The following is a 25843-nucleotide window of genomic DNA, read 5'->3' on the forward strand; positions in this document are numbered from 1 at the left end:
TCCTAGTTCCGTTTAAGTTAAACGGAACTGGAGTCTAGGTGTCAGATCCGTTTAAGGAAACTTGTGTTAAGGAGATTAATTCTGTGCTGTATTATTCATGGAAGCTCTAAGTTCGATTCCTGTATATAATAGGTAATTGAACATGCAGTTAGAGATAGGAATCCTAATAAACGGAACTCCGCTCGTTGGCCAGTATGTTTGTTAAACGGAACTCGGGTCTGGTTCCTAGTTCCGTATAAGCTTAAACGGAACTCGGGTCTGGTTCCTGGTTCCGTTTAAGTTAAACGGAACTGAGGTCTAGGTGTCAGATCCGTTTAAGAAAATCTGTGTTATAGAGATTAATTCTGTGTCGTATCGCTGCTGAAAGCTCAGAGTTCGATTCCGATATATAATATGTGATTGAACATTCAATTAGAGGTAGAAATCCTAATAAACGGAACTCGGCTCGTTGGCCAGTACTTTTGTTAAACGGAACTCGGGTCTGGTTCCTGGTTCCGTTTAAGTTAAACGGAACCAAATAATCATATATTTGAAAGCTTGTTTTGAAGTGATTTTTTTATTCTTTATAGTTTATCATAAGAAAAAGGACACCCCGCGAAGTTTGAATTTTTCAAAATGGCGGCATCCATGGACTGAAATTTCAAACGAAGAAATGGAATTATTGGCAGATTTCTCGTCTTGAGGCCGCGTTCGAACAAATGTATGAATCAATCACTGAAGAATACAATAAGATTTTATTCTTTCATGTGAATTGGTAATTAAGGGAAACATGATTAAGTAATTGGATTGTTTCTAAGTGTAAACAAAGATATGTTTACAGGCAAGCACTTGTTTTTGAATGACAGAAATATAGATAATATCAATGAAAACTATTGTATAAGCGTTCAAATACCAATATCTGCTAGCCTTCTCGTGTTTTAGTGTCAAACTTTAATGTTTTCAAAGTGATGACATTGATATTGTCGATGTGGGGGTATAGTTAACCCGTACCCATTCCAACTCGTACCCACCAATTCGTACCCAAAATTGGCGAAGTCGTACCCAAAATATTTGGCGAGCTCGTACCCATGATTAGCTAACCCGTACCCATCAAGTTTCGTTGTTTTTTTTTTTTTTTTATTTAATTACAGGTATTAATTTTAATTTCTTCTTTGTGTCTGATTCAATATATCACTGGCCTAAATAATGCATAATACATACATGCCATATTTTTCTAGGGGTGGTGAGGGAGATTGATAACCATTTTGAGGGATTTTGGTCTCAAAAGAGGGAGGTATACGCGCGACATATATGAATAAATTAAATATCTGCTTTTTTATGATGAAATTCTGCATTCATATTGAATTTTACTGAAATAAAGGAATGTGTGGTTTTGCAAAAGTAGTCACATCCCTATATACACCCAGTTCTGGAGCAGTTTTATTGTTCGAAATATTAGACTGGGCTTTTTAATGATCTTTCACAATAACGGATAATTAACTTAGATAGAGTTCTTAAATTTACAAGCACTAAATTAAAAAAAAACCAGAATTGTTACAGTAGTATTCAAAATGTAATTTAATCTGAGAGAGAAAAAAAGTTAATTTCTTTTTAATTTTATTTATTTAAATTCAGTTACTACTGATAATTTTTTATAATTAATATGTTTTTTTTTTCTAAAAATAAATTCACACAGAAATTCTAAAAAAAACAATACTTTTTCCATTTTTAAAAACGTGGTTATTAGGAAATCCGGAAATTAATATTGAGTCAACGTTGATATATACCTTGTAAAATCAGAAAATATCTGGTAACATGCTATATACTTTTCAAGATTACAAATACACTACAATTCATTAATCAGTAATGTATTTTTTCGGTATGGAACAACAAACCATGAGAACGACATATTTAGATATTTTATGGGAATATGAGCATACATTTATACAGTAGAATGAATACCCGGCAGGACGACGACCATGCATCTGTCAGAAATCTTCCGTCCGTCGTTCAGAGCTACGTCATTTTTTTTATTAAACAATTAGTATAATGCTATTAACAGAATTTGAAAACACATCTTACTGGGACATTATACCGTAATACGTCATTTACAATGGAATTCTTTACCGTCACGCAATCAATTTTGCACATTATATAATATATATATATATATATTTGTGTGTCTATATTGCATTTATTTCTTTTAAACGTGTCTATATACGAACTGTGATAGCTAAAATATCCTAGTATTTTAGAAAAACCAGATGCAGAGAAGGCTGGGGCAAAATGCGGGAAGGAATTCTTTGATATAGATCTATTGAGAGAATGGTCCAAATATTCTTTTGTGAAATATTGCTCTTTCATTTATTTTTTTTATATGCATTGTAACAAAATTTGACATCAATTGGTTTTTACTTCATAATTATTCTAAATAATAATAAGCTACGGGAAAATACACAAGAGAGGGGGAATGTAAAATTACTAATTAAAAATGAACAAATCTTGGCTGGAATCTCTTGCATACTGTTTTATGATCACTGCTCATGACTAGAAGCATCTGATCGAACACAATATATTAATTTTTATATAAATCACAAATAAATACATGAAGTTTAAATTTAATGATGGGTACGAGTTCGCCAAATTCCATGGGTACGGGTTTGCCAAACTTGGGTACGGGTTCGCCATGCTTGGGTACGAATTCGCCAAATGTAGGTACGAGTTTGTTTGGGTACGAGTTTGAATGGGTACGGGATCGCCATAATTCTCGATGTGCACATTCCCCATATTTATATATATTTCCTTTTAAACTTTAGTAAGATGGGCACATACAGTCATGGGACATAAGTATTTGTCACTGTTGTTTTTTCCCTAAAGATTCTATGTATTTTTAGCCCACCATCAACAGATGGTGGGCTATTCAAATTGCTTTTTGTCTGTGGTCCGTCCGTCCGTCCGTCCGTCCGTTAACAATTCTTGTTACTGCTATTTTTCAGAAAGTACTGAAGGGATGTTTCTCAAATTTCATAGGGCCCTAGGTTCCCTTAGGGCCCTAGTTGTGCATATTGTATTTTGGGACCAATCGGTCAACAAAATGGCCGCCAGGCAGCCATCTTAAATTTTGATAGTTAAAGTTTGTTACCGCTATTTCTCAGAATGTACTGAAGGGATCTTTCTCAAATTTCACATGTAAGTTCCCCTAGGGGCCTAGTTGTGCATATTGCATTTTGGGACCAATCAGTTAACAAGATGGCCGACAGGCCGCCATCTTGGATTTTGACAATTGAACTTTGTTACAGCTATTTCTCAGAAAGTACTGAAGGACTTTGTCTCAAATTGCATGTGCAGATTCCCCTAGGGGTCTAGTTGTGCATATTGCATTTTGGGACCGATTGATTAACAAGATGGCCGACAGGCCACCATCTTGGATTTTGATAGTTAAAGCTTGTTACCACTATTTGTCAGAAAGTACTCAAGGGATCTGTATCAAATTGCATGTGCAGGTTCCCCTAGGGGTCTAGTTGTGCATATTGCATTTTCAGACCCATCGGTGAACAAGATGGCCGACAGGACGCCATCTTGGATTTTGATAATTGAAGCTTGTTACCACTATTTCTTAGAAAGTACTGAAGGGATCTGTCTCAAATTTCATGTGCAGGCTCCCCTAGGTCCCTGGTTATGCATATTGCATTTTGGTACCGATCAGTGAACAAGATGGCCGACTGAACGCCATCTTGGATTTTGACAATTGAAGTTTTTGTCCGCTATGTCTAAGAATGTACTGAAGGGATCTGTCTCAAATTGTATGTGCAGGTTCTTGTAGGGGTCTAGTTGTGCATATTGCATTTTAGGACCGATAGGTGAACAAGATGGCCGACAGGTAGCCATCTAGGATTTTGATAATTAAAGTTTGTTACCGTTACATATCTCAGAAAGCAGTCAAAGGATCTTTCTGAAATTTCATGTGTAGTAATATGTAGTAAAAGCTTGAAAAGCAGAGAAAAGATCCCTCTTTCCTTTGCCAGACAAAGATCGTTCTTAGGTGGGCGCCAAGATCCCTCTGGGATCTCTTGTGATAATTGAAGTTTGTTAGTGTTATCTTTCTCAAATTTCATATGTAGTAATATGTGGTAAAAATTTGAAAAGCAGAGAAAAGATCCCTCTTTCTATTGTCAGACATAGATCATTCTTTGGTGGGCGCCAAGATCCTTCTGGGATCTCTTGTTACCTTTTTTCTTTGAATTTTCCTGATCTCATCTATTGATGGAGTTCAACCAAATTTGGCTTATTTATATAGAATATTGTCTACATTCTCAGCTCATAATATTTGTACAATTATCTGTTACTTACTTTTTGAGAAAACAGCGTTTTAGTAGAAAGCAAAACTTTTTCGTTGCCATTTTGGTAAGAACAAAGAAGGAAATGACATCATAAAAATGAAATGGTGCACCAAAATAATGATATTTTGAAAATGAAGCATCAGAAAATTGTGAAAATATTATGAGCTTAAAGTGTAGACAATTCTCTATAATTTGGTGAAAATCTATCAATAAAGGAGATCAGGAAAATTCAAATTAAAAAAAGTAAAAATACATAGAAAAACAAGAGTGACAAATACTTATGTCCCACGACTACGTATACATGAATATTTAATGTGGATGTCTGCTTTCACGTTATCCAATCTGGATCCTGCTCTGCATATAGGCCAAATATACATGCATGTGTGACAATACATAGATATGGGCATTTTAGACGCATAGTCCATCAGCTATAGCTCTTGTGGCTGTGTGGATGATTGTCAGTACATGTGCAGCATCATCGTAATTATAAGTAACGATGAGCATGACACACTCTCTGCATGTTAATGTTAAACATGCATGGCTATAAGTGTCTAAAAATATCATTTCTTTTATAAATTTTATTTATTTTACATTGATTGCGAAAAAAGTTGTACAACTTATTCAAATCACTTTTGATGGCCCAGCAGATGTAAGCACGCGTGGGGTCTTAGTGTGGGAGGAAACAAGAGTGCCTGCAGCTGTAGAAATCCCATGTGATCAGTGATCAGGCAGTTGACTCCTAACCTTTTCACGTCCCTGCTGGGGATCAAACCACGACTGGCTAGGTGAAAGGCGAGTGGCTAATTAACCACTACACCACCAGATCACCCTAAGATCTAGAGATGAACACCCTAAAAGATCATTATTTCTTTTGGCAAGGGTTATATCACAGGAGCTTTTATGTTCTCTCAATAATATGTAGCACAAATATATAAAAATATCCTAAATACTTTATAAAAGACTTTAGTACCATATTCGACCCAATAAGCGCCCAGGGCATTTAAAAAAATTGAAAAAGTTCTTATAAGACGAAATCATTTCAAATCTATACAGTTTGTGGTCTTTATTTATGCATGGGCAATTGAAATCATGGCCTCAAAAATGGGGAGGGGCGCTTATAGGGACATGGGCGCTTATTGAGTCGAATACGGTATATACATTTGTAGGAGTACATGTATTTACATGTCATATTTGTGCTCTATTATTGATAGAACATGATCAAGGTACTGATACGTGTATGTGGTGATATATAGACACAAATACTGACCATGTTTTTTTTTATCCTGTAACATTTATTAAAACAACATGTGCATGCATGTACTTAAATTAAGATTAGCAGTTATTAAGATTCCCAACAATATATATATATTACTTATGGTTAGGTCATACAGTCCTACAATTGAGCTGAAGAGATCAGGTTCTAGCTATTAGTCTTTATAATTAGCTGCCAAGAAGTGTATGGTAGCTTATACCTTACTGGGGTTACATACCTAATATTAGGGTAGATATTTAATATTGCAAGTGTTAAGCCTCTGCATGCATTCTGAAAATTCAAGTTTATGCAGTCAAATGTTAACCCATGGAGTGATATATATTTTCCTATTTTGCATGTATTGCAGCTAATAGGTAACAAATGTATACTCAGTTAATTTTATGTTTCTTAATTACTTCAGAATATCAATTGTTATCAATTACATGATAAAGGCTTGAACAGAAAAAAGAAGAACTTAAAATATTTGTTTTTTTTTTATTGATTTTATATTAGAAACACAAAGCTTAAAAAACCAAACAAAAATGGAAGCTGCATCCGTTGTGAAGTCTGTGATATTTGCTGCCAACCAATACCTCAACCATAAGTCTGACAAAAACTCTCTGTATCTTCAACAACAACTTGAGGTCAGTTGAAACAACATGTTCCAGAATTGTATTTATCTATTTACTTGCTAGCTAAAAACTAAAAGCTTCTTTTATATTGAATAAGATAATATGGTCATTTGTGTTTAAATGAGATGGACAGCCATAGTGATTTTAATATCCACACAAAAGGGGAGACAAAGACAAGGTCCCAATATAATACCATAACAGATATAGTTGTGTTTTATATTAACATCATTGTTCATCTCTTGATTTCCAGATTTTAATCGGAATCACAGTTCCACATTCTGGGAAGAGTTTGAAGTTTTTTAATCCGAAACACCTCCAGCCAACAGAATGCCTGACAACCGTCATCGACATTCTGTGTGACCCCCACACCAAACCATCTCTACTACTGAGCTGTATCACACTTCTACAGAACCTTGGTAGGTACATGTGTGACCCCCACACACCAAACCATCTCTACTACTGAGTTGTATCACACTTCTACAGAACCTTGGTAGGTACATGTGTGACCCCCACACACCAAACCATCTCTACTACTGAGTTGTATCACACTTCTACAAAACCTTGGTAGGTACATATGTGACACCCACACACCAAACCATCTCTACTACTGAGCTGTATCACACTTCTACAGAACCTTGGTAGGTACATGTGTGACCCCAAAACACCAAACCATCTCTACTACTGAGTTGTATCACACTTCTACAGAACCTTGGTAGGTACATGTGTGACCTCCCACACACCAAACCATCTCTCCTACTGAGCTGTATCACACTTCTACAGAACCTTGGTAGGTACATGTTGGACCCCCACACACCAAACCATCTCTACTACTGAGTTGTATCACACTTCTACAGAACCTTGGTAGGTACATGTGTGACCCCCACACACCAAACCATATCTACTACTGAGTTGTATCACACTTCTACAGAACCTTGGTAGGTACATGTGTGACCCCCACACACCAAACCATCTCTACTACTGAGTTGTATCACACTTCTACAGAACCTTGGTAGGTACATGTGGGACCCCCACACACCAAACCATCTCTAATACTGAGCTGTATCACACTTCTACAGAACCTAGGTAGGTACATGTGTGACCACCACACACCAAACCATCTCTCCTACTGAGCTGTATCACACTTCTACAGAACCTTGGTAGGTACATGTGTGACCCCCACACACCAAACCATCTCTACTACTGAGTTGTATCACACTTCTACAGAACCTTGGTAGGTACATGTGTGACCCCCACACACCAAACCATCTCTACTACTGAGCTGTATCACACTTCTACAGAACCTTGGTAGGTACATGTGTGACCCCCACACACCAAACCATCTCTACTACTGAGTTGTATCACACTTCTACAGAACCTTGGTAGGCACATGTGTGACCCCCACACACCAAACCATCTCTACTGCTGAGCTGTATCACACTTCTACAAAACCTTGGTAGGTACATGTGGGACCCCCACACACCAAACCATCTCTACTACTGAGTTGTATCACACTTCTACAGAACCTTGGTAGGTACATGTGGGACCCCCACACACCAAACCATCTGTACTACTGAGTTGTATCACACTTCTACAGAACCTTGGTAGGTACATATGTAACACCCACACACCAAACCATCTCTACTACTGAGTTGTATCACACTTCTACAGAACCTTGGTAGGTACATATGTAACACCCACACACCAAACCATCTCTACTACTGAGTTGTATCACACTTCTACAGAACCTTGGTAGGTACATATGTAACACCCACACACCAAACCATCTCTACTACTGAGTTGTATCACACTTCTACAGAACCTTGGTAGGTACATATGTAACACCCACACACCAAACCATCTCTACTACTGAGTTGTATCACACTTCTACAGAACCTTGGTAGGTACATGTTGGACCCCCACACACCAAACCATCTCTACTACTGAGTTGTATCACACTTCTACAGAACCTTGGTAGGTACATGTGTGACCCCCCACACACCAAACCATCTCTACTACTGAGTTGTATCACACTTCTACAGAACCTTGGTAGGTACATGTGTGACCCCCACACACCAAACCATCTCTACTACTGAGTTGTATCACACTTCTACAGAACCTTGGTAGGTACATGTGTGACCCCCCACACACCAAACCATCTCTCCTACTGGGCTGTATCACACTTCTACAGAACCTTGGTAGGTAAATGTGGGACCCCCACACACCAAACCATCTCTACTACTGAGTTGTATCACACTTCTACAGAACCTTGGTAGGTACATGTGTGACCCCCACACACCAAACCATATCTACTACTGAGTTGTATCACACTTCTACAGAACCTTGGTAGGTACATGTGTGACCCCCACACACCAAACCATATCTACTACTGAGTTGTATCACACTTGTACAGAACCTTGGTAGGTACATGTGTGACCCCCACACACCAAACCATCTCTACTACTGAGTTGTATCACACTTCTACAGAACCTTGGTAGGTACATGTGTGACCCCCACACACCAAACCATCTCTACTACTGAGCTGTATCACACTTCTACAGAACCTTGGTAGGTACATGTGTGACACCCACACACCAAACCATCTCTACTACCGAGTTGTATCACACTTCTACAGAACCTTAATAGGTACATGTGTGACCCCCACACACCAAACCATCTCTACTACTGAGTTGTATCACACTTCTACAGAACCTTGGTAGGTACATGTGTGACCCCCACACACCAAACCATCTCTACTACTGAGCTGTATCACACTTCTACAGAACCTTGGTAGGTACATGTGTGACCCCCACACACCAAACCATCTCTACTACTGAGCTGTATCACACTTCTACATAACCTTGGTAGGTACATATGTGACCCCCACACACCAAACCATCTCTACTACTGAGCTGTATCACACTTCTACAGAACCTTGGTAGGTACATGTGTGACCCCCACACACCAAACCATCTCTACTACTGAGTTGTATCACACTTCTACAAAACCTTGGTAGGTACATGTGTGACCCCCACACACCAAACCATCTCTACTACTGAGTTGTATCACACTTCTACAGAACCTTGGTAGGTACATATGTGACACCCACACACCAAACCATCTCTACTACTGAGCTGTATCACACTTCTACATAACCTTGGTAGGTACATATGTGACCCCCACACCAAACCATCTCTACTACTGAGTTGTATCACACTTTTACATAACCTTGGTAGGTACATATGTGACCCCCACACCAAACCATCTCTACTACTGAGTTGTATCACACTTTTAACATTTTTTAAAACTTTGTTTTCATTTGGATTGTAGCTACAGATGATGAGATCAGGCTTTGTTTACATGATGCATTTCACGTCACTCCTGCTCTGGCAGGTATCCTCAAAATACAGGGCTCTGCTGGAGATGTGCTGTCATCAGAGGTAAAACGTCTCGACATCTAGTTGTTCTACAGAAATAAAATGTCTCAACATTTATTTGTTCTGTCAACAGAGGTAAAATGTCTCAACATGTAGTTGTTCTGTCAACAGAGGTAAAATGTCTCAACATTTAGTCGTTCTGTCAACAGAAATAGAATGTTTCAACAGTACATATAGTCGTTCTGTCAACAGAGGCAAAATGTCTCAACATTCAGTTGTTCTGTCAACAGAGGCAAAATGTCTCAACATTGAGTCGTTTTATCAACAGGAAAATGTATCTACATTTTAGTTGTTCTGTCAATGGAAGCAAAATGTCTCAACATTTAGTTGTCCTATCAACAGAGGTAAAATGTCTCAACATTTAGTTGTCCTATCAACAGAAGTAAAATGTCTCAACATTTAGTCGTTCTTCATTAAATAGTATATGGTTCAATTGAAAATAGATTTTGTAGGAAGCCAATCTTATATATCAATATATAAATAACATGATGGTATAATAATAATAATAATATCTTTTATTCAACCAGGGTAACATATTTAGACAATGTCTAGTTTACAACATGGCCTTGCTATAGAAAATTGAATGAAATCAAAATATGAAAGGATATGTTGTTTTACTCCTCCGTTGATCATGCTGTGACATACATACATACCCAAGTTCTCTGATTGATTCGGATCATGATTACAATTATTTTTATAGATATCAACAAAGTTAATTACTTACTGTTTGGTATCTATTTGTATGTGATTGTTTCAGTGTGTGAGCCTACTCCAGAAAGTTACTTATGGACATAAACTGAACTTCCAAGAAAACTACATGGAGGATTTAATTACATTCACTGTCAGACAGATGTAAGCAATAGTGAATAAAATTGTAATTACAAGACAGCATTAATGACAACCGACATTTATCTAATAGTCAAATGTGAGGAAATATTCGATTCTTATGAAAGACTGTCCAACAATAATTAAAAGACATTTTCACAAGGTTTTTTGAGTTAAGCAGTACAACATTTTTAGACCAGTAAGTTTGACTGTCGTTTATTAATTGATTGTGTACTTCAGACACGGTCCTGTTCATGACATAACTCTGCCTAGCCTAGGATTGCTGGTCAATCTATGCCGGGATAACTTTGCTGTGCAATCATACCTGAAAAATTCTGTAAGTATGGATTGCTATATATGTCTGTCCAGCAGTCTGATAGTAGCATTTATTTTTTTATGTGTGATGAGTATGTGCAGACATTGGATATGGAAATTCCATTTGACTCTTCACCTTACAAAAATTATAAACTATATTGGGAGTAGTTGTGTGTCTTTGATTACTTAAAGTTGTATGGTCTGTGACTTGCTGTATTTTTGGCATAGAAAAAGCTTTTAAAGTGTTCTACATATTTTTCTCCACCTCTATAAGTTTTAAACTTTCGATATTTACCGGCTTTTGTAAAGTTCGTATTCGCAAAGTTATTAAACAATTGAATTAAAATATTGATTTGTAACGTGTACACGTTTAAAATAGCTTGGAAGTATCCGAAAAACAGGTCCGATCTATTCCGATCTGTATGGGTATTGCCGATATTGACCATGTGACACGGCTCGTGAGGTTCCGATTTATATGGGTATCGCCAATGTTGGTCACGTGATGCAACTCGGTTTTCCGATTTTACCTGAAAGTTTGAAACATGGAGTTGACTGTGGCGGTTCTTTCAAAATGTGTGATATTTCATACGACATTTACTGCTATGTCAATAGTATTTGGTGCTTTTATGGATCTGAACCATCATATATAACCATCCATATTCAAACATTGTATGTTTTACGACAGTTTGTGATGGTGAAAATTACAAGAAATACAACTTTAACAATATAGTGAAATCTCACTTAGGATTTGTCTGCTGATGAATGCTGTATATTATATATACTGAGTTGGTATTCACATGATTTGAATATAAAATTTTACTGAAATATTTTCTAATATATTCATGTAATAGAAAATAAGGAAACATAATTTCTTTTCAGGAAAACATCAAAGCATTGTATAAAGTGTTGGTATCATACCTTTCTGATCAGAACCTTACAATCATTATCCTGGCATTGTCCATCATCACCAGTTTGTCTCTTCAGGAGGACCTCGGTGGCAAGGTAAGCACTAGTTGTATGGGGTATTTTTGCTTACAATGGTAGATACTAGTTGTCTCGGGTTATTAGCTCACCTGGTCCAAAGGACCAAGGTGAGCTTGTGCAATAACACGGCGTATGTCGTCCGGCGTCCGGCCATCAACAATCGACTTCTTCTCCATAACCGCTGGCCCCAATTTCACAAAAAATTTTCTGGTAGCATAGACAAAAAATTGAACACATGGTTGGGCTGACCCCCTCGGGGGCTTGAGGGGCAGGCCATAAGGTGTCATATTGGCTATTTTCAAATAAACAACTTCTTCTCTGAAACTAAGCATGTGATAGCACTCATAATGCAAAGGTAGCATGATTATAGGTGAGGATTCAAAATTGTACAAAAGATGGGGCTGAACCTCCGGGGGCCTGAGGGGTGGGGCCAAAAGGGGTCAAATTTGGCTATTTTCATATATACGACTTCTCTGAAACTTAGCATGTGATAGCAATCATAATGCAATAGTAACATCCTTATGAAGTAGGGATTCAAAATTGTACAAATGATGGGGCTGACCCCCCCGGGTGAGCAATACAGGCCTTCTTGGCCTCCTGTTTTTACTTTCAATGGTAAGAAAATAGTTTAATGATGTCCTGTAATGAAAGGAATGGGATAGGCATATAGTACATATAGTATAAGTTGGAGTCACCACTTTGGACATTTGGTAATTATGATTGTTTGTTCCAATTATCTTTTGAATGAATCCCATAGTCCTGTTCAACTTATGTATTGATGAGCTAAATACTTTTGTTCATGGTTTTTTTCCTGCGGTTTCAGATCCTTAATGCCAAGAACATCAACCAGACATTTCAGATGATATTTAACATTCTTATGAAGAGTGATGCTGGCGTAACACGAGGCTATGCTGTTGATCTGTTTAGGGATCTCTTAAGAAACCCTAAAATACAACAGTCATTATCGAGGTAATAAAAGTGTCACAATTAGTATAAATAAAAACTATAGGAGTCTAGTGTCACTGTGTTACTATAAATATAAACTATAGGGGTCTAGTGTCACTGTGTTACTATAAATATAAACTATAGGAGTCTAGTGTCACTGTGTTACTATAAATATAAACTATAGGGGTCTAGTGTCACTGTGTTACTATAAATATAAACTATAGGGGTCTAGTGTCACAGTGTTACTATAAATATAAACTATAGGGGTCTAGTGTCAGTGTTACTATAAATATAAACTATAGGGGTCTAGTGTCACTGTGTTACTATAAATATAAACTATAGGGGTCTAGTGTCACTGTGTTACTATAAATATAAACTATAGGGGTCTAGTGTCACTGTGTTACTATAAATATAAACTATATGGGTCTAGTGTCACTGTGTTACTATAAATATAAACTATAGGGGTCTAGTGTCACTGTGTTACTATAAATATAAACTATAGGGGTCTAGTGTCACTGTGTTACTATAAATATAAACTATAGGGGTCTAGTGTCACTGTGTTACTATAAATATAAACTATAGGGGTCTAGTGTCACTGTGTTACTATAAATATAAACTATAGGGGTCTAGTGTCACTGTGTTACTATAAATAAAAACTATAGGGTCTAGTGTCACTGTGTTACTATAAATAAAACTATAGGGGTCTAGTGTCACTGTGTTACTATAAATATAAACTATAGGGGTCTAGTGTCACTGGTTACTATAAATAAAACTATAGGGGTCTAGTGTCACTGTGTTACTATAAATATAAACTATAGGGGTCTAGTGTCACTGTGTTACTATAAATATAAACTATAGGGGTCTAGTGTCACTGTGTTACTATAAATATAAACTATAGGGGTCTAGTGTCACTGTGTTACTTAAATTAACTATAGGGGTCTATCACTGTGTTACTATAAATATAAACTATAGGGGTCTAGTGTCATCACTGTGTTACTATAAATATAAACTATAGGGGTCTAGTGTCACTGTGTTACTATAAATATAAAACTATAGGGGTCTAGTGTCACTGTGTTACTATAAATATAAACTATAGGGGTCTAGTGTCACTGTGTTACTATAAATATAAACTATAGGGGTCTAGTGTCACTGTGTTACTATAAATATAAAACTATAGGGGTCTAGTGTCACTGTGTTACTATAAATATAAACTATAGGGGTCTAGTGTCACTGTGTTACTATAAATATAAACTATAGGGGTCTAGTGTCACTGTGTTACTATAAATATAAACTATAGGGGTCTAGTGTCACTGTGTTACTATAAATATAAACTATAGGGGTCTAGTGTCACTGTGTTACTATAAATATAAACTATAGGGGTCTAGTGTCACTGTGTTACTATAAATATAAACTATAGGGGTCTAGTGTCACTGTGTTACTATAAATATAAACTATAGGGGTCTAGTGTCACTGTGTTACTATAAATATAAACTATATGGGTCTAGTGTCACTGTGTTACTATAAATATAAACTATAGGGGTCTAGTGTCACTGTGTTACTATAAATATAAACTATAGGGGTCTAGTGTCACTGTGTTACTATAAATATAAACTATAGGGGTCTAGTGTCACTGTGTTACTATAAAATATAAACTATAGGGTCTAGTGTCACTGTGTTACTATAAATAAACTATAGGGGTCTAGTGTCACTGTGTTACTATAAATATAAACTATAGGGGTCTAGTGTCACTGTGTTACTATAAATATAAACTATAGGGGTCTAGTGTCACTGTGTTACTATAAATATAAACTATAGGGTCTAGTGTCCGTGTTCTAGTGTGTCACTTTCTATAAATATAAACTATAGGGGTCTAGTGTCACTGTGTTACTATAAATATAAAAACTATAGGGGTCTAGTGTCACTGTGTTACTATAAATATAAACTATATGGGTCTAGTGTCACTGTGTTACTATAAATATAAACTATATGGGTCTAGTGTCACTGTGTTACTATAAATATAAACTATAGGGGTCTAGTGTCACTGTGTTACTATAAATATAAACTATAGGGGTCTAGTGTCACTGTGTTACTATAAATATAAACTATAGGGGTCTAGTGTCACTGTGTTACTATAAATATAAACTATAGGGGTCTAGTGTCACTGTGTTACTATAAATATAAAACTATAGGGGGTTCTAGTGTCACTGTGTTACTATAAATATAAACTATATGGGTCTAGTGTCACTGTGTTACTATAAATATAAACTATAGGGGTCTAGTGTCACTGTGTTACTATAAATATAAACTATAGGGGTCTAGTGTCACGTGTTACTATAAATAAAACTATGTGTCACTGTGTTACTATAAATAAAACTATAGGGGTCTAGTGTCACTGTGTTACTATAAATAAAAACTATAGGGGTCTAGTGTCACTGTGTTACTATAAATATAAACTATATGGGTCTAGTGTCACTGTGTTACTATAGTGTCACTGTGTTACTATAAATATAAACTATAGGGGTCTAGTGTCACTGTGTTACTATAAATATAAACTATAGGGGTCTAGTGTCACTGTGTTACTATAAATATAAACTATAGGGGTCTAGTGTCACTGTGTTACTATAAATATAAACTATAGGGGTCTAGTGTCACTGTGTTACTATAAATATAAACTATAGGGGTCTAGTGTCACTGTGTTACTATAAATAAAAACTATAGGGGTCTAGTGTCACTGTGTTACTATAAATATAAACTATAGGGGTCTAGTGTCACTGTGTTACTATAAATATAAACTATAGGGGTCTAGTGTCACTGTGTTACTATAAATATAAACTATAGGGGTCTAGTGTCACTGTGTTACTATAAATATAAACTATAGGGGTCTAGTGTCACTGTGTTACTATAAATATAAACTATAGGGGTCTAGTGTCACTGTGTTACTATAAATATAAACTATAGGGGTCTAGTGTCACTGTGTTACTATAAATATAAACTATAGGGGTCTAGTGTCACTGTGTTACTATAAATATAAACTATAGGGGTCTAGTGTCACAGTGTTACTATAAATATAAACTATAGGGGTCTAGTGTCACTGTGTTACTATAAATATAAACTATAGGGGTCTAGTGTCACTGTGTTACTATAAATATAAAACTATAGGGGTCTAGTGTCACTGTGTTACTATAAATATAAACTATAGGGGTCTAGTGTCACTGTGTTACTATAAATATAAACTATATGGGTCTAGTGTCACTGTGTTACTATAAAATATAAACTATATGGGTCTAGTGTCACTGTGTTACTATAAATATAAAAACTATATGGGTCTAGTGTCACTGTGTTACTATAAATATAAACTATAGGGGTCTAGTGTCACAGTGTTACTATAAATATAAACTATAGGGGTCTAGTGTCACTGTGTTACTATAAATATAAACTATAGGGGTCTAGTGTCACTGTGTTACTATAAATATAAACTATATGGGTCTAAGTGTCACTGTGTTACTATAAATATAAACTATATGGGTCTAGTGTCACTGTGTTACTATGAATATAAACTATAGGGGTCTAGTGTGTACACAGTGTGTTACTATGAATATAAACTATATGGGGTCTAGTGTCACTGTGTTACTATAAATATAAACTATAGGGTCAAGTGTCACTGTGTTACTATAAATAAAAACTATAGGGGTCAAGTGTCACTGTGTTACTATAAAATAAACTATGGGTCTAGTGTCACTGTGTTACTATAAATAAACTATAGGGGTCTAGTGGGTCTAGTGTCACTGTGTTACTATAAATATAAAACTATAGGGGTCTAGTGTCACTGTGTTACTATAAATATAAACTATAGGGGTCTAGTGTCACTGTGTTACTATAATATATAAACTATAGGGGTCTAGTGTCACTGTGTTACTATAAATATAAACTATAGGGTTCTAGTGTCACTGTGTTACTATAAATATAAACTATAGGGGTCTAGTGTCACTGTGTTACTATAAATATAAACTATAGGGTCTAGTGTCACTGTGTTACTATAAATATAAACTATATGGGTCTAGTGTCACTGTGTTACTATAAATATAAACTATAGGGGTCTAGTGTCACTGTGTTACTATAAATATAAACTATATGGGTCTAGTGTCACTGTGTTACTATAAATATAAAACTATAGGGGTCTAGTGTCACTGTGTTACTATAAATAAAACTATAGGGGTCTAGTGTCACTGTGTTACTATAAATATAAACTATAGGGGTCTAGTGTCACTGTGTTACTATAAATATAAACTATATGGGTCTAGTGTCACTGTGTTACTATAAATATAAACTATAGGGGTCTAGTGTCACTGTGTTACTATAAATATAAACTATAGGGGTCTAGTGTCACTGTGTTACTATAAATAAAAACTATAGGGGTCTAGTGTCACTGTGTTACTATAAATATAAACTATAGGGGTCTAGTGTCACTGTGTTACTATAAATATAAACTATAGGGGTCTAGTGTCACTGTGTTACTATAAATATAAACTATATGGGGTCTAGTGTCACTGTGTTACTATAAATAAATATAAAACTATATGGGGTCTCTGTGTCACTGTGTTACTATAAATATAAACTATAGGGGGTCTAGTGTCACTGTGTTACTATAAATAAAAACTATAGGGGTCTAGTGTCACACTGTGTTTACTATAAATAAAACTATAGGGGTCTAGTGTCACTGTGATAAATATAAACTATATGGGGTCTAGTGTCACTGTGTTACTATAAATATAAAAACTATAAATATAAACAAGATTAGTGTGGGTCTAGTGTCACTGTGTTACTATAAATATAAACTATAGGGGTCTATTGTGTCACTGTGTTACTATAAAAATACTATAAGTGTCACTGTGTACTATGAATATAAACTATAGGGGTCTAGTGTCACTGTGTTACTATTATATAAACTATAGGGGTCTAGTGTCACTGTGTTAAAACTATAAACTATAGGATTTCAAGTGTCACTGTGTTACTATAAATATATATGGGTCTGGTCACTGTGTTTCTATAAATATAAACTATATGGGGTCTTAGTGTCACTGTGTTACAATAAATATAAACTAAAGGGGTCCTAGTGTCACTGTGCTTACTATAAACATAAACTATAGTGGGTCTAGTTGTCACTGTGGTAACTATACAGTATAAACTATAGGGGGGTCAAGTGTCCACAGTGTATTTACTATTATAATAGTAAACTAGTAGGGGTTCTAGTGTCACTGTGTTTACTATAAATATAAAACTATGAGGGGTCTATTGTCACTGTGTGTTACTATAAATAAGTAAACATATTGTCATGTCACATTTGTTACTATAAATATAAAAAACGTATAGGGGTCTAGTGTCACTGTGTTACTATAAATATACTATAGAGTCTAAGTGTCACTGGTGTTTACTATAAATAATAAACTATAGGGGTCTAGTGTCACTGTGTTACTATTGACTAACAAACTAGTATAGGGGTCTAAGTATTCACTGTGATACTATAAATATAAACATATCGGGGTCTTAGTGTCACTGTGTTACATATAAATATAAACTATAGGGTCTATGTTCTCACTGTGTTACTATAAATACTATACTATTTGGGTCTAGTGTTACTGTGTTACTTTTAATAAAACTTTTATATGGGTCTGTGTCACTGTGTTTACTATAAATAAAAAAATAATATGGGTCTTCTAGTGTCACTGGGTTACTATAAAATATAAACGTATATGGGTAAAATTGTTTGTGTGTTACTATAAGTATTAAAACTATATGGGTTAGTGTCACTGTGTTGCTTATAAATATAAACTAAATGGGTCTTGTGTCACTGTGTTACTATAAGTATTAATATAGGGGTCTAGTGTCACTGTGTTACTATAAATAAAAACTATAGGGGTCTAGTGTCACTGTGTCACTATAAATATAAACTATATGGGTCTATTGTCACTGTGTTACTATAAATATTAACTATATGGGTCTAGTGTCACTGTGTTACTATAAATATAAACTATATGGGTCTAGTTTCACTGTGTTACTTAATTTACGGTATCTAAATAAACGTACATAGTCTGGTTTATGATTAAGGTATCCATAAATAACGTTTGTCAATTTGTTAATAAGGTAGTTAAATAAAATTGTTTGTTAATAAGGAATTAAATAAATTGTTTGTTAAATAAGGTATTAAATACAAGTTTTTTATGTTGATAAGGTATTAAATAAGTTTGTTTGTTGATAAGGTATTAAATACAATTGTTTGTTGATAAGGTATTAAATAAGTTTGTTTGTTGATAAGGTATTAAATACAATTGTTTGTTAATAAGGTATTAAATAAGTTTGTTTGTTAATAAGGTATTAAATAAGTTTGTTTGTTGATAAGGTATTAAATAAGTTTGTTTGTTGATAAGGTATTAAATAAGTTTTGTTTGTTAATAAAGTATTAAATAAGTTTGTTTGTTTAATTAAATTGATAAGGTATTAAATACAATTGTTTGTTGATAAGGTATTAAATAAGTTTGTTTGTTGATAAGGTATTAAATAAAATTGTTTGTTAATAAGGTATTAAATAAGTTTGTTTGTTGATAAGGTATTAAATAAGTTTGTTTGTTGATAAGGTATTAAATAAGTTTGTTTGTTGATAAGGTATTAAATAAGTTTTTTGTTGATAAGGTATTAAATAAGTTTGTTTGTTGATAAGGTATTAAATAAGTTTTTTGTTGATAAGGTATTAAATAAGTTTGTTTGTTGATAAGGTATTAAATAAGTTTGTTTGTTTAATAAGGTATTAAATAAAATTGTTTGTTAATAAGGTATTAAATAAAATTGTTTGTTAATAAGGTATTAAATAAGTTTGTTTGTTGATAAGGTATTAAATAAGTTTGTTTGTTAATAAGGTATTAAATAAAATTGTTTGTTGATAAGGTATTAAATAAAATTGTTTGTTGATAAGGTATTAAATAAGTTTGTTTGTTAATAAGGTATTAAATAAAATTGTTTGTTAATAAGGTATTAAATAAAATTGTTTGTTAATAAGGTATTAAATAAAATTGTTTGTTAATAAGGTATTAAATAAAAGTTTGTTTGTTAATAAGGTATTAAATAAAATTGTTTGTTAATAAGGTATTAAATAAAATTGTTTGTTAATAAGGTATTAAATAAGTTTGTTTGTTGATAAGGTATTAAATAAGTTTGTTTGTTGATAAGGTATTAAATAAGTTTGTTTGTTGATAAGGTATTAAATAAGTTTGTTTGTTGATAAGGTATTAAATAAGTTTGTTTGTTGATAAGGTATTAAATAAGTTTGTTTGTTGATAAGGTATTAAATAAGTTTGTTTGTTGATAAGGTATTAAATAAGTTTGTTTGTTGATAAGGTATTAAATACAATTGTTTGTTGATAAGGTATTAAATACAATTGTTTGTTGATAAGGTATTAAATAAGTTTGTTTGTTAATAAGGTATTAAATACAATTGTTTGTTGATAAGGTATTAAATAAAATTGTTTGTTGATAAGGTATTAAATAAGTTTGTTTGTTGATAAGGTATTAAATAAGTTTGTTTGTTGATAAGGTATTAAATAAGTTTGTTTGTTGATAAGGTATTAAATAAGTTTGTTTGTTGATATGTATTAAATAAGTTTGTTATTAAGTAAATAAAATTGTTTGTTAATAAGGTATTAAATAAGTTTGTTTGTTGATAAGGTATTAAATAAAATGTGTTTGTTGATAAGGTATTAAATAAAGTTTGTTTGTTGATAAGGTATTAAATAAGTTTTTTGTTGATAAGGTATTAAATAAGTTTTTTGTTGATAAGGTATTAAATAAGTTTTTTGTTGATAAGGTATTAAATAAGTTTTTTTGTTGATAAGGTATTAAATAAGTTTTTTGTTGATAAGGTATTAAATAAGTTTTTTGTTGATAAGGTATTAAATAAGTTTTTTTGTTGATAAGGTATTAAATAAGTTTTTTGTTGATAAGATAATAAGGTATTAAATAAGTTTTTTTGTTGATAAGGTATTAAATAAGTTTTTTGTTGATAAGGTATTAAATAAGTTTTTTTTGTTGATATGGTATTAAATAAGTTTTTTTGTTGATGAGGTATTAAATAAGTTTGTTTTGTTGATAAGGTATTAAATAAGTTTTTTTTCTTCCTTCAGGTTTGATAGGTTAAGTTCTTGCCTAGAAAATATCTTAAATCTCATAGCAGCCAGCACATCAGAGTCTGTGATAAAGGTATGTACATCTTGTTTCCCTCCAGGGCTCGAATTTCAGGCTGTTTTACTTGCTTTTTGCAAGTAGATATACCAGAATAGCAAGTGGAAAAAATATGCACTTGCTTATTTTACCAAGTGGTTTTTATCAGGGACAACTGTAAAAATGACATAATGATGGTGAAAAATTGTTTTAATGGAAAATATGGGGGCCCAGTTCTTACAATAATGTTGTTGATATACATTATGTACTTATATACACCTCACATCATCATGGAAAAATAAAGGATTTTATATATAACATAACTGTAATTTGAATATGGATATTAATTATAAGTAAAAATATATTTTAGCAAGTAAAAATTTTGGGCACTTGCTATTTTTAGCAAGTGACAAAAAATGTAAAATTCGGGTCCTGCCCTCGATAGCCTATAGAAAAAAGATCGTGGTGGAAATGTTATAAAGTAATTTTAAAATTATCTGATAAAAAAATTGCTACTGCTCTTACCAGAAATTTTCAGTAAATACTTTTCTTTTGGAAGATATTGTGAATTACAAACTGCCAAAGTCCATCTTTTGAGTGATAAGATACATCCTTTCTCTCAGGTATTTGAGTTGTTGCTGTTATTCTGCCGTGTGGAAGGCTTGAGGAGTACGATATGTAAATGTGTCTTGGCGACATCTCCCCTCCATGACAATGAATATGTTGTACAGACTTTACGGCAGCCGATTGGGGAAGTGAAGGAACCGTTGATTGCCGCGGTTCACTGGGCTGGGCAGTCCACGGACTCACACAATAAAGCTCCTCTGTATGCTCTGGACTTCCTCACCGAGTTCTACGAGGCAAGTCCTTGATTCTAGATCGGGAAAAGTTTTCATTTTGATATTGACTTTTAACGAGTTAGCTTCTCTTGTCAAGAGGAATTATCAGTTTTTGGTAAATCTTCAGAAAGACACATTTAAGCAATGATGATTTCTCTACGAGAAATAAGTGTAAAAATGTAATGAATTTTAACGTATCTTAATATCAACGTTGAGTTATACCAGTAATAGATCACCTGAATACTGATAAAAGATTGTATATTTGCTGAAATGTGATAGGGTTTAGGGAAGTTCAACTGTCATGGTTAATACCATGTATTTACCTGAGTACAGGTCAATGATTGTATTTTTACTGGAATATTACAGGAGCTGATCTACTCCAACACAAGAGTACACTACTCTATCCATGCAGACCTCGTACTGCCTACCATCCTCCACGGTCTGCAGGATCCGCCCGATCAGGAACAGGTCGAGTCACGCAGGAAGTGTTGTAAGATGGTCAAGGTCATCCAGCTACTAACAGGTATGATAAATTGCTGTTCAAATACAAAAAGGTCATCCATTTCCTGACAGATGTAAAAGTATTCTAATGGAGGGAGAATTATTTTACAACATAAAATTTCAATCTCAGATAAGGGCTTTTCCAGTAAAAAATCTACTCCAACCCAGGACTCCAGGTTTTCTTAGGAGGACCATGCATAGGAGTAATTTAAATTGATGTGGTACCAGGGGCAGAAGCTTTTTTTACAGAAAAACTCATACAAGCAATTTAAAAAAATAGAAGCATTTGTACTTACAAAAAACATCACAAGAAACACTAGTGAAAAAGGATAAGACATTGATTTAAGAATTTTGTATTCTTTTCATAATCATTGGTTTTCTGAAGTACATGTTACAATGTAGGCCTGTATGCACCTCATTCAGAATTTGTCACAGGAAAGAGTCACATTGTTAACATTTTCCTACAATAATTTACACTTATGTCATACCTACATCGGAAGATAAAATGAATAGCAGATACTTTGTAAGTTCCAATTTTTCTAAAATTAATGATTTTGATTTCCGTAATTTCCATGACAATTCCAAACACTATTTTCAATATGTAATCACAATCTATATTAATATGTAATACCTTATTGGAATTCGAAGGTTAGTATCAACTAGGGAAACAGACTAGTTTCAGTTTCCTTAAATTATTACCGTAATGGGAACAAGAATTTACTTTTTTCTGAGAAAGGGACAGAAGCAAATTTAAGTTGAACAGAAATATAGGACCATGGAGAGAAAAGTTTTTGTCAGTCTGGTATCAACCATGCAAAGAAGACATATATAGTTGTAGTATAGATACCTGAACAGAAAGTTGTCCCTCATACGGGCATCTCAATTTAGGGTAAACCAAAGTTAGGGAGTAAAACCCTTTCTGATTGGATAATTCTGTGTTCCTTTTTGTGTAGGAGTTAGGTTTCCCTGGGTAGGGGTATAAAAAGGCCTGCATCAGCCAGTTCTAGTCGAGTCTAAGGCTTCTATTTAGCTGTGACTTCACCTCCCCTCCCAAAAGCTACCATTTGGCAGTGTTCCCTAAGGTCTCCCTTGTGGACCTGTATATTTTAATTATGTGAGTATTATGACCCCCTCCCTTTCTACCAGTGTAGTGTATCCTCCTGTAGTGGTGGTTAGGGATTCATTGATAAGGTAGCTTGTATGTGTAGTAGCCATGTGTTTACTGTCTGAACTTTGCAGTTTTGTATTATATAACATGATTACTGTCTGAACCTTTCAGTTTTGTATTATATAACATGATTACTGTCTGAACCTTTCAGTTTTGTATTATATAAAATGATTACTGTCTGAACCTTTCAGTTTTGTATTATATAACATAATTACTGTCTGAACTTTGCAGTTTTGTATTGTATAACATGATTACTGTCTGAACCTTTCAGTTTTGTATTATATAACATGATTACTGTCTGAACCTTTCAGTTTTGTATTATATAACATGATTACTGTCTGAACTTTGCAGTTTTGTATTGTATAACATGATTACTGTCTGAACCTTTCAGTTTTGTATTATATAACATGATTACTGTCTGAGCCTTTCAGTTTTGTATTATATAACATGATTACTGTCTGAGCCTTTCAGTTTTGTATTATATAACATGATTACTGTCTGAACCTTTCAGTTTTGTATTATATAAAATGATTACTGTCTGAACCTTTCAGTTTTGTATTATATAACATAATTACTGTCTGAACTTTGCAGTTTTGTATTATATAACATGATTACTGTCTGAACTTTGCAGTTTTGTATTGTATAACATGATTACTGTCTGAACCTTTCAGTTTTGTATTATATAACATGATTACTGTCTGAACCTTTCAGTTTTGTATTATATAACATGATTACTGTCTGAACCTTTCAGTTTTGTATTATATAACATGATTACTGTCTGAACCTTTCAGTTTTGTATTATATAACATGATTACTGTCTGAACCTTTCAGTTTTGTATTTATAAAATGATTACTGTCTGAACCTTTCAGTTTTGTATTATATAACATGATTACTGTCTGAACCTTTCAGTTTTGTATTATTATATAACATGATTACTGTCTGAAACTTTCAGTTTTGTATTATATAACATGATTACTGTCTGAACCTTTCAGTTTTGTATTATATAACATGATTACTGTCTGAACCTTTCAGTTTTGTATTATATAACATGATTACTGTCTGAACCTTTCAGTTTTGTATTATATAACATGATTACTGTCTGAACCTTTCAGTTTTGTATTATATAACATGATTACTGTCTGAACCTTTCAGTTTTGTATTATATAACATGATTACTGTCTGAACCTTTCAGTTTTGTATTATATAACATGATTACTGTCTGAACCTTTCAGTTTTGTATTATATAACATGATTACTGTCTGAACCTTTCAGTTTTGTATTATATAACATGATTACTGTCTGAACCTTTCAGTTTTGTATTATATAACATGATTACTGTCTGAACTTTTCAGTTTTGTATTATATAACATGATTACTGTCTGAACCTTTCAGTTTTGTATTATATAACATGATAACTGTCTGAGCCTTTCAGTTTTGTATTATATAACATGATTACTGTCTGAACCTTTCAGTTTTGTATTATATAACATGATTACTGTCTGAACCTTTCAGTTTTGTATTATATAACATGATTACTGTCTGAACTTTTCAGTTTTGTATTATATGACATGATTACTGTCTGAACTTTTCAGTTTTGTATTATATAACATGATTACTGTCTGAACCTTTCAGTTTTGTATTATATAACATGATTACTGTCTGAACCTTTCAGTTTTGTATTATATAACATGATTACTGTCTGAACCTTTCAGTTTTGTATTATATAACATGATTACTGTCTGAACCTTTCAGTTTTGTATTATATAACATGATTACTGTCTGAACCTTTCAGTTTTGTATTATATAACATGATTACTGTCTGAACCTTTCAGTTTTGTATTATATAACATGATTACTGTCTGAACCTTTCAGTTTTGTATTATATAACATGATTACTGTCTGAACTTTTTCAGTTTTGTATTATATGACATGATGACTGTATGAACTTTTCAGTTTTGTATTATATAAATAATAACTGTCTGAACTTTTCAGTTTTGTATTATGTACCATATATTAAAGTGTACACGGAACGGAAAATATATTTTGATATGTTATTCTGTCTGATCTCCTGACAAGAATGTTGAAAAACCGCATCAAAATCGGCCCGCTCCCAGTACCGAGATACACCGCCTCACCGAAGTGCTCGATTTTTTACCTGTATAACGACTGCTAAAATCAGGGTATCGGGCCGCCTCACACCTGATATGGGATATAACAGGATGTGAACGTCATGAGGACAATAGCAGTGTGAGCTGTATATGTTTTGTAGTGGGGTTTATAGCATAAAGGTGGACATATATATATTCCTGAAATGGGGTTACGATAATTTGACAAATATATATACAGTTATGATGAAGATTTGATCATATTATAAATTAGGAAATATTGCAACTGTAATAAGGCTAAAATACATATTTATA

General features: G+C 33.7%; 1 protein-coding gene across 2 annotated transcripts in view; it reads left to right on the top strand.

Moving 5' to 3' along the window:
- Positions 1–577: 577 nt before the first annotated feature.
- LOC138306110 (protein CIP2A homolog L-like) overlaps positions 578–25843 on the top strand; it is a 66511-nt gene continuing 41245 nt past the window's right edge. For both annotated transcript variants that reach the window (XM_069246474.1, XM_069246480.1), the window contains exons 1-11: positions 578–700; positions 6085–6215; positions 6454–6619; positions 9531–9640; positions 10395–10489; positions 10703–10799; positions 11657–11779; positions 12585–12730; positions 20878–20953; positions 21538–21774; positions 22120–22276. In XM_069246474.1, the coding sequence (XP_069102575.1) occupies positions 6114–6215; positions 6454–6619; positions 9531–9640; positions 10395–10489; positions 10703–10799; positions 11657–11779; positions 12585–12730; positions 20878–20953; positions 21538–21774; positions 22120–22276 (1309 nt within the window). In that variant the 5' untranslated portion in view covers positions 578–700; positions 6085–6113. The remainder of the gene's footprint in view (positions 701–6084; positions 6216–6453; positions 6620–9530; positions 9641–10394; positions 10490–10702; positions 10800–11656; positions 11780–12584; positions 12731–20877; positions 20954–21537; positions 21775–22119; positions 22277–25843) is intronic.

Source organism: Argopecten irradians, chromosome 1, assembly GCF_041381155.1.
Source record: "Argopecten irradians isolate NY chromosome 1, Ai_NY, whole genome shotgun sequence".
NCBI classification, from domain to species: domain Eukaryota; kingdom Metazoa; phylum Mollusca; class Bivalvia; order Pectinida; family Pectinidae; genus Argopecten; species Argopecten irradians.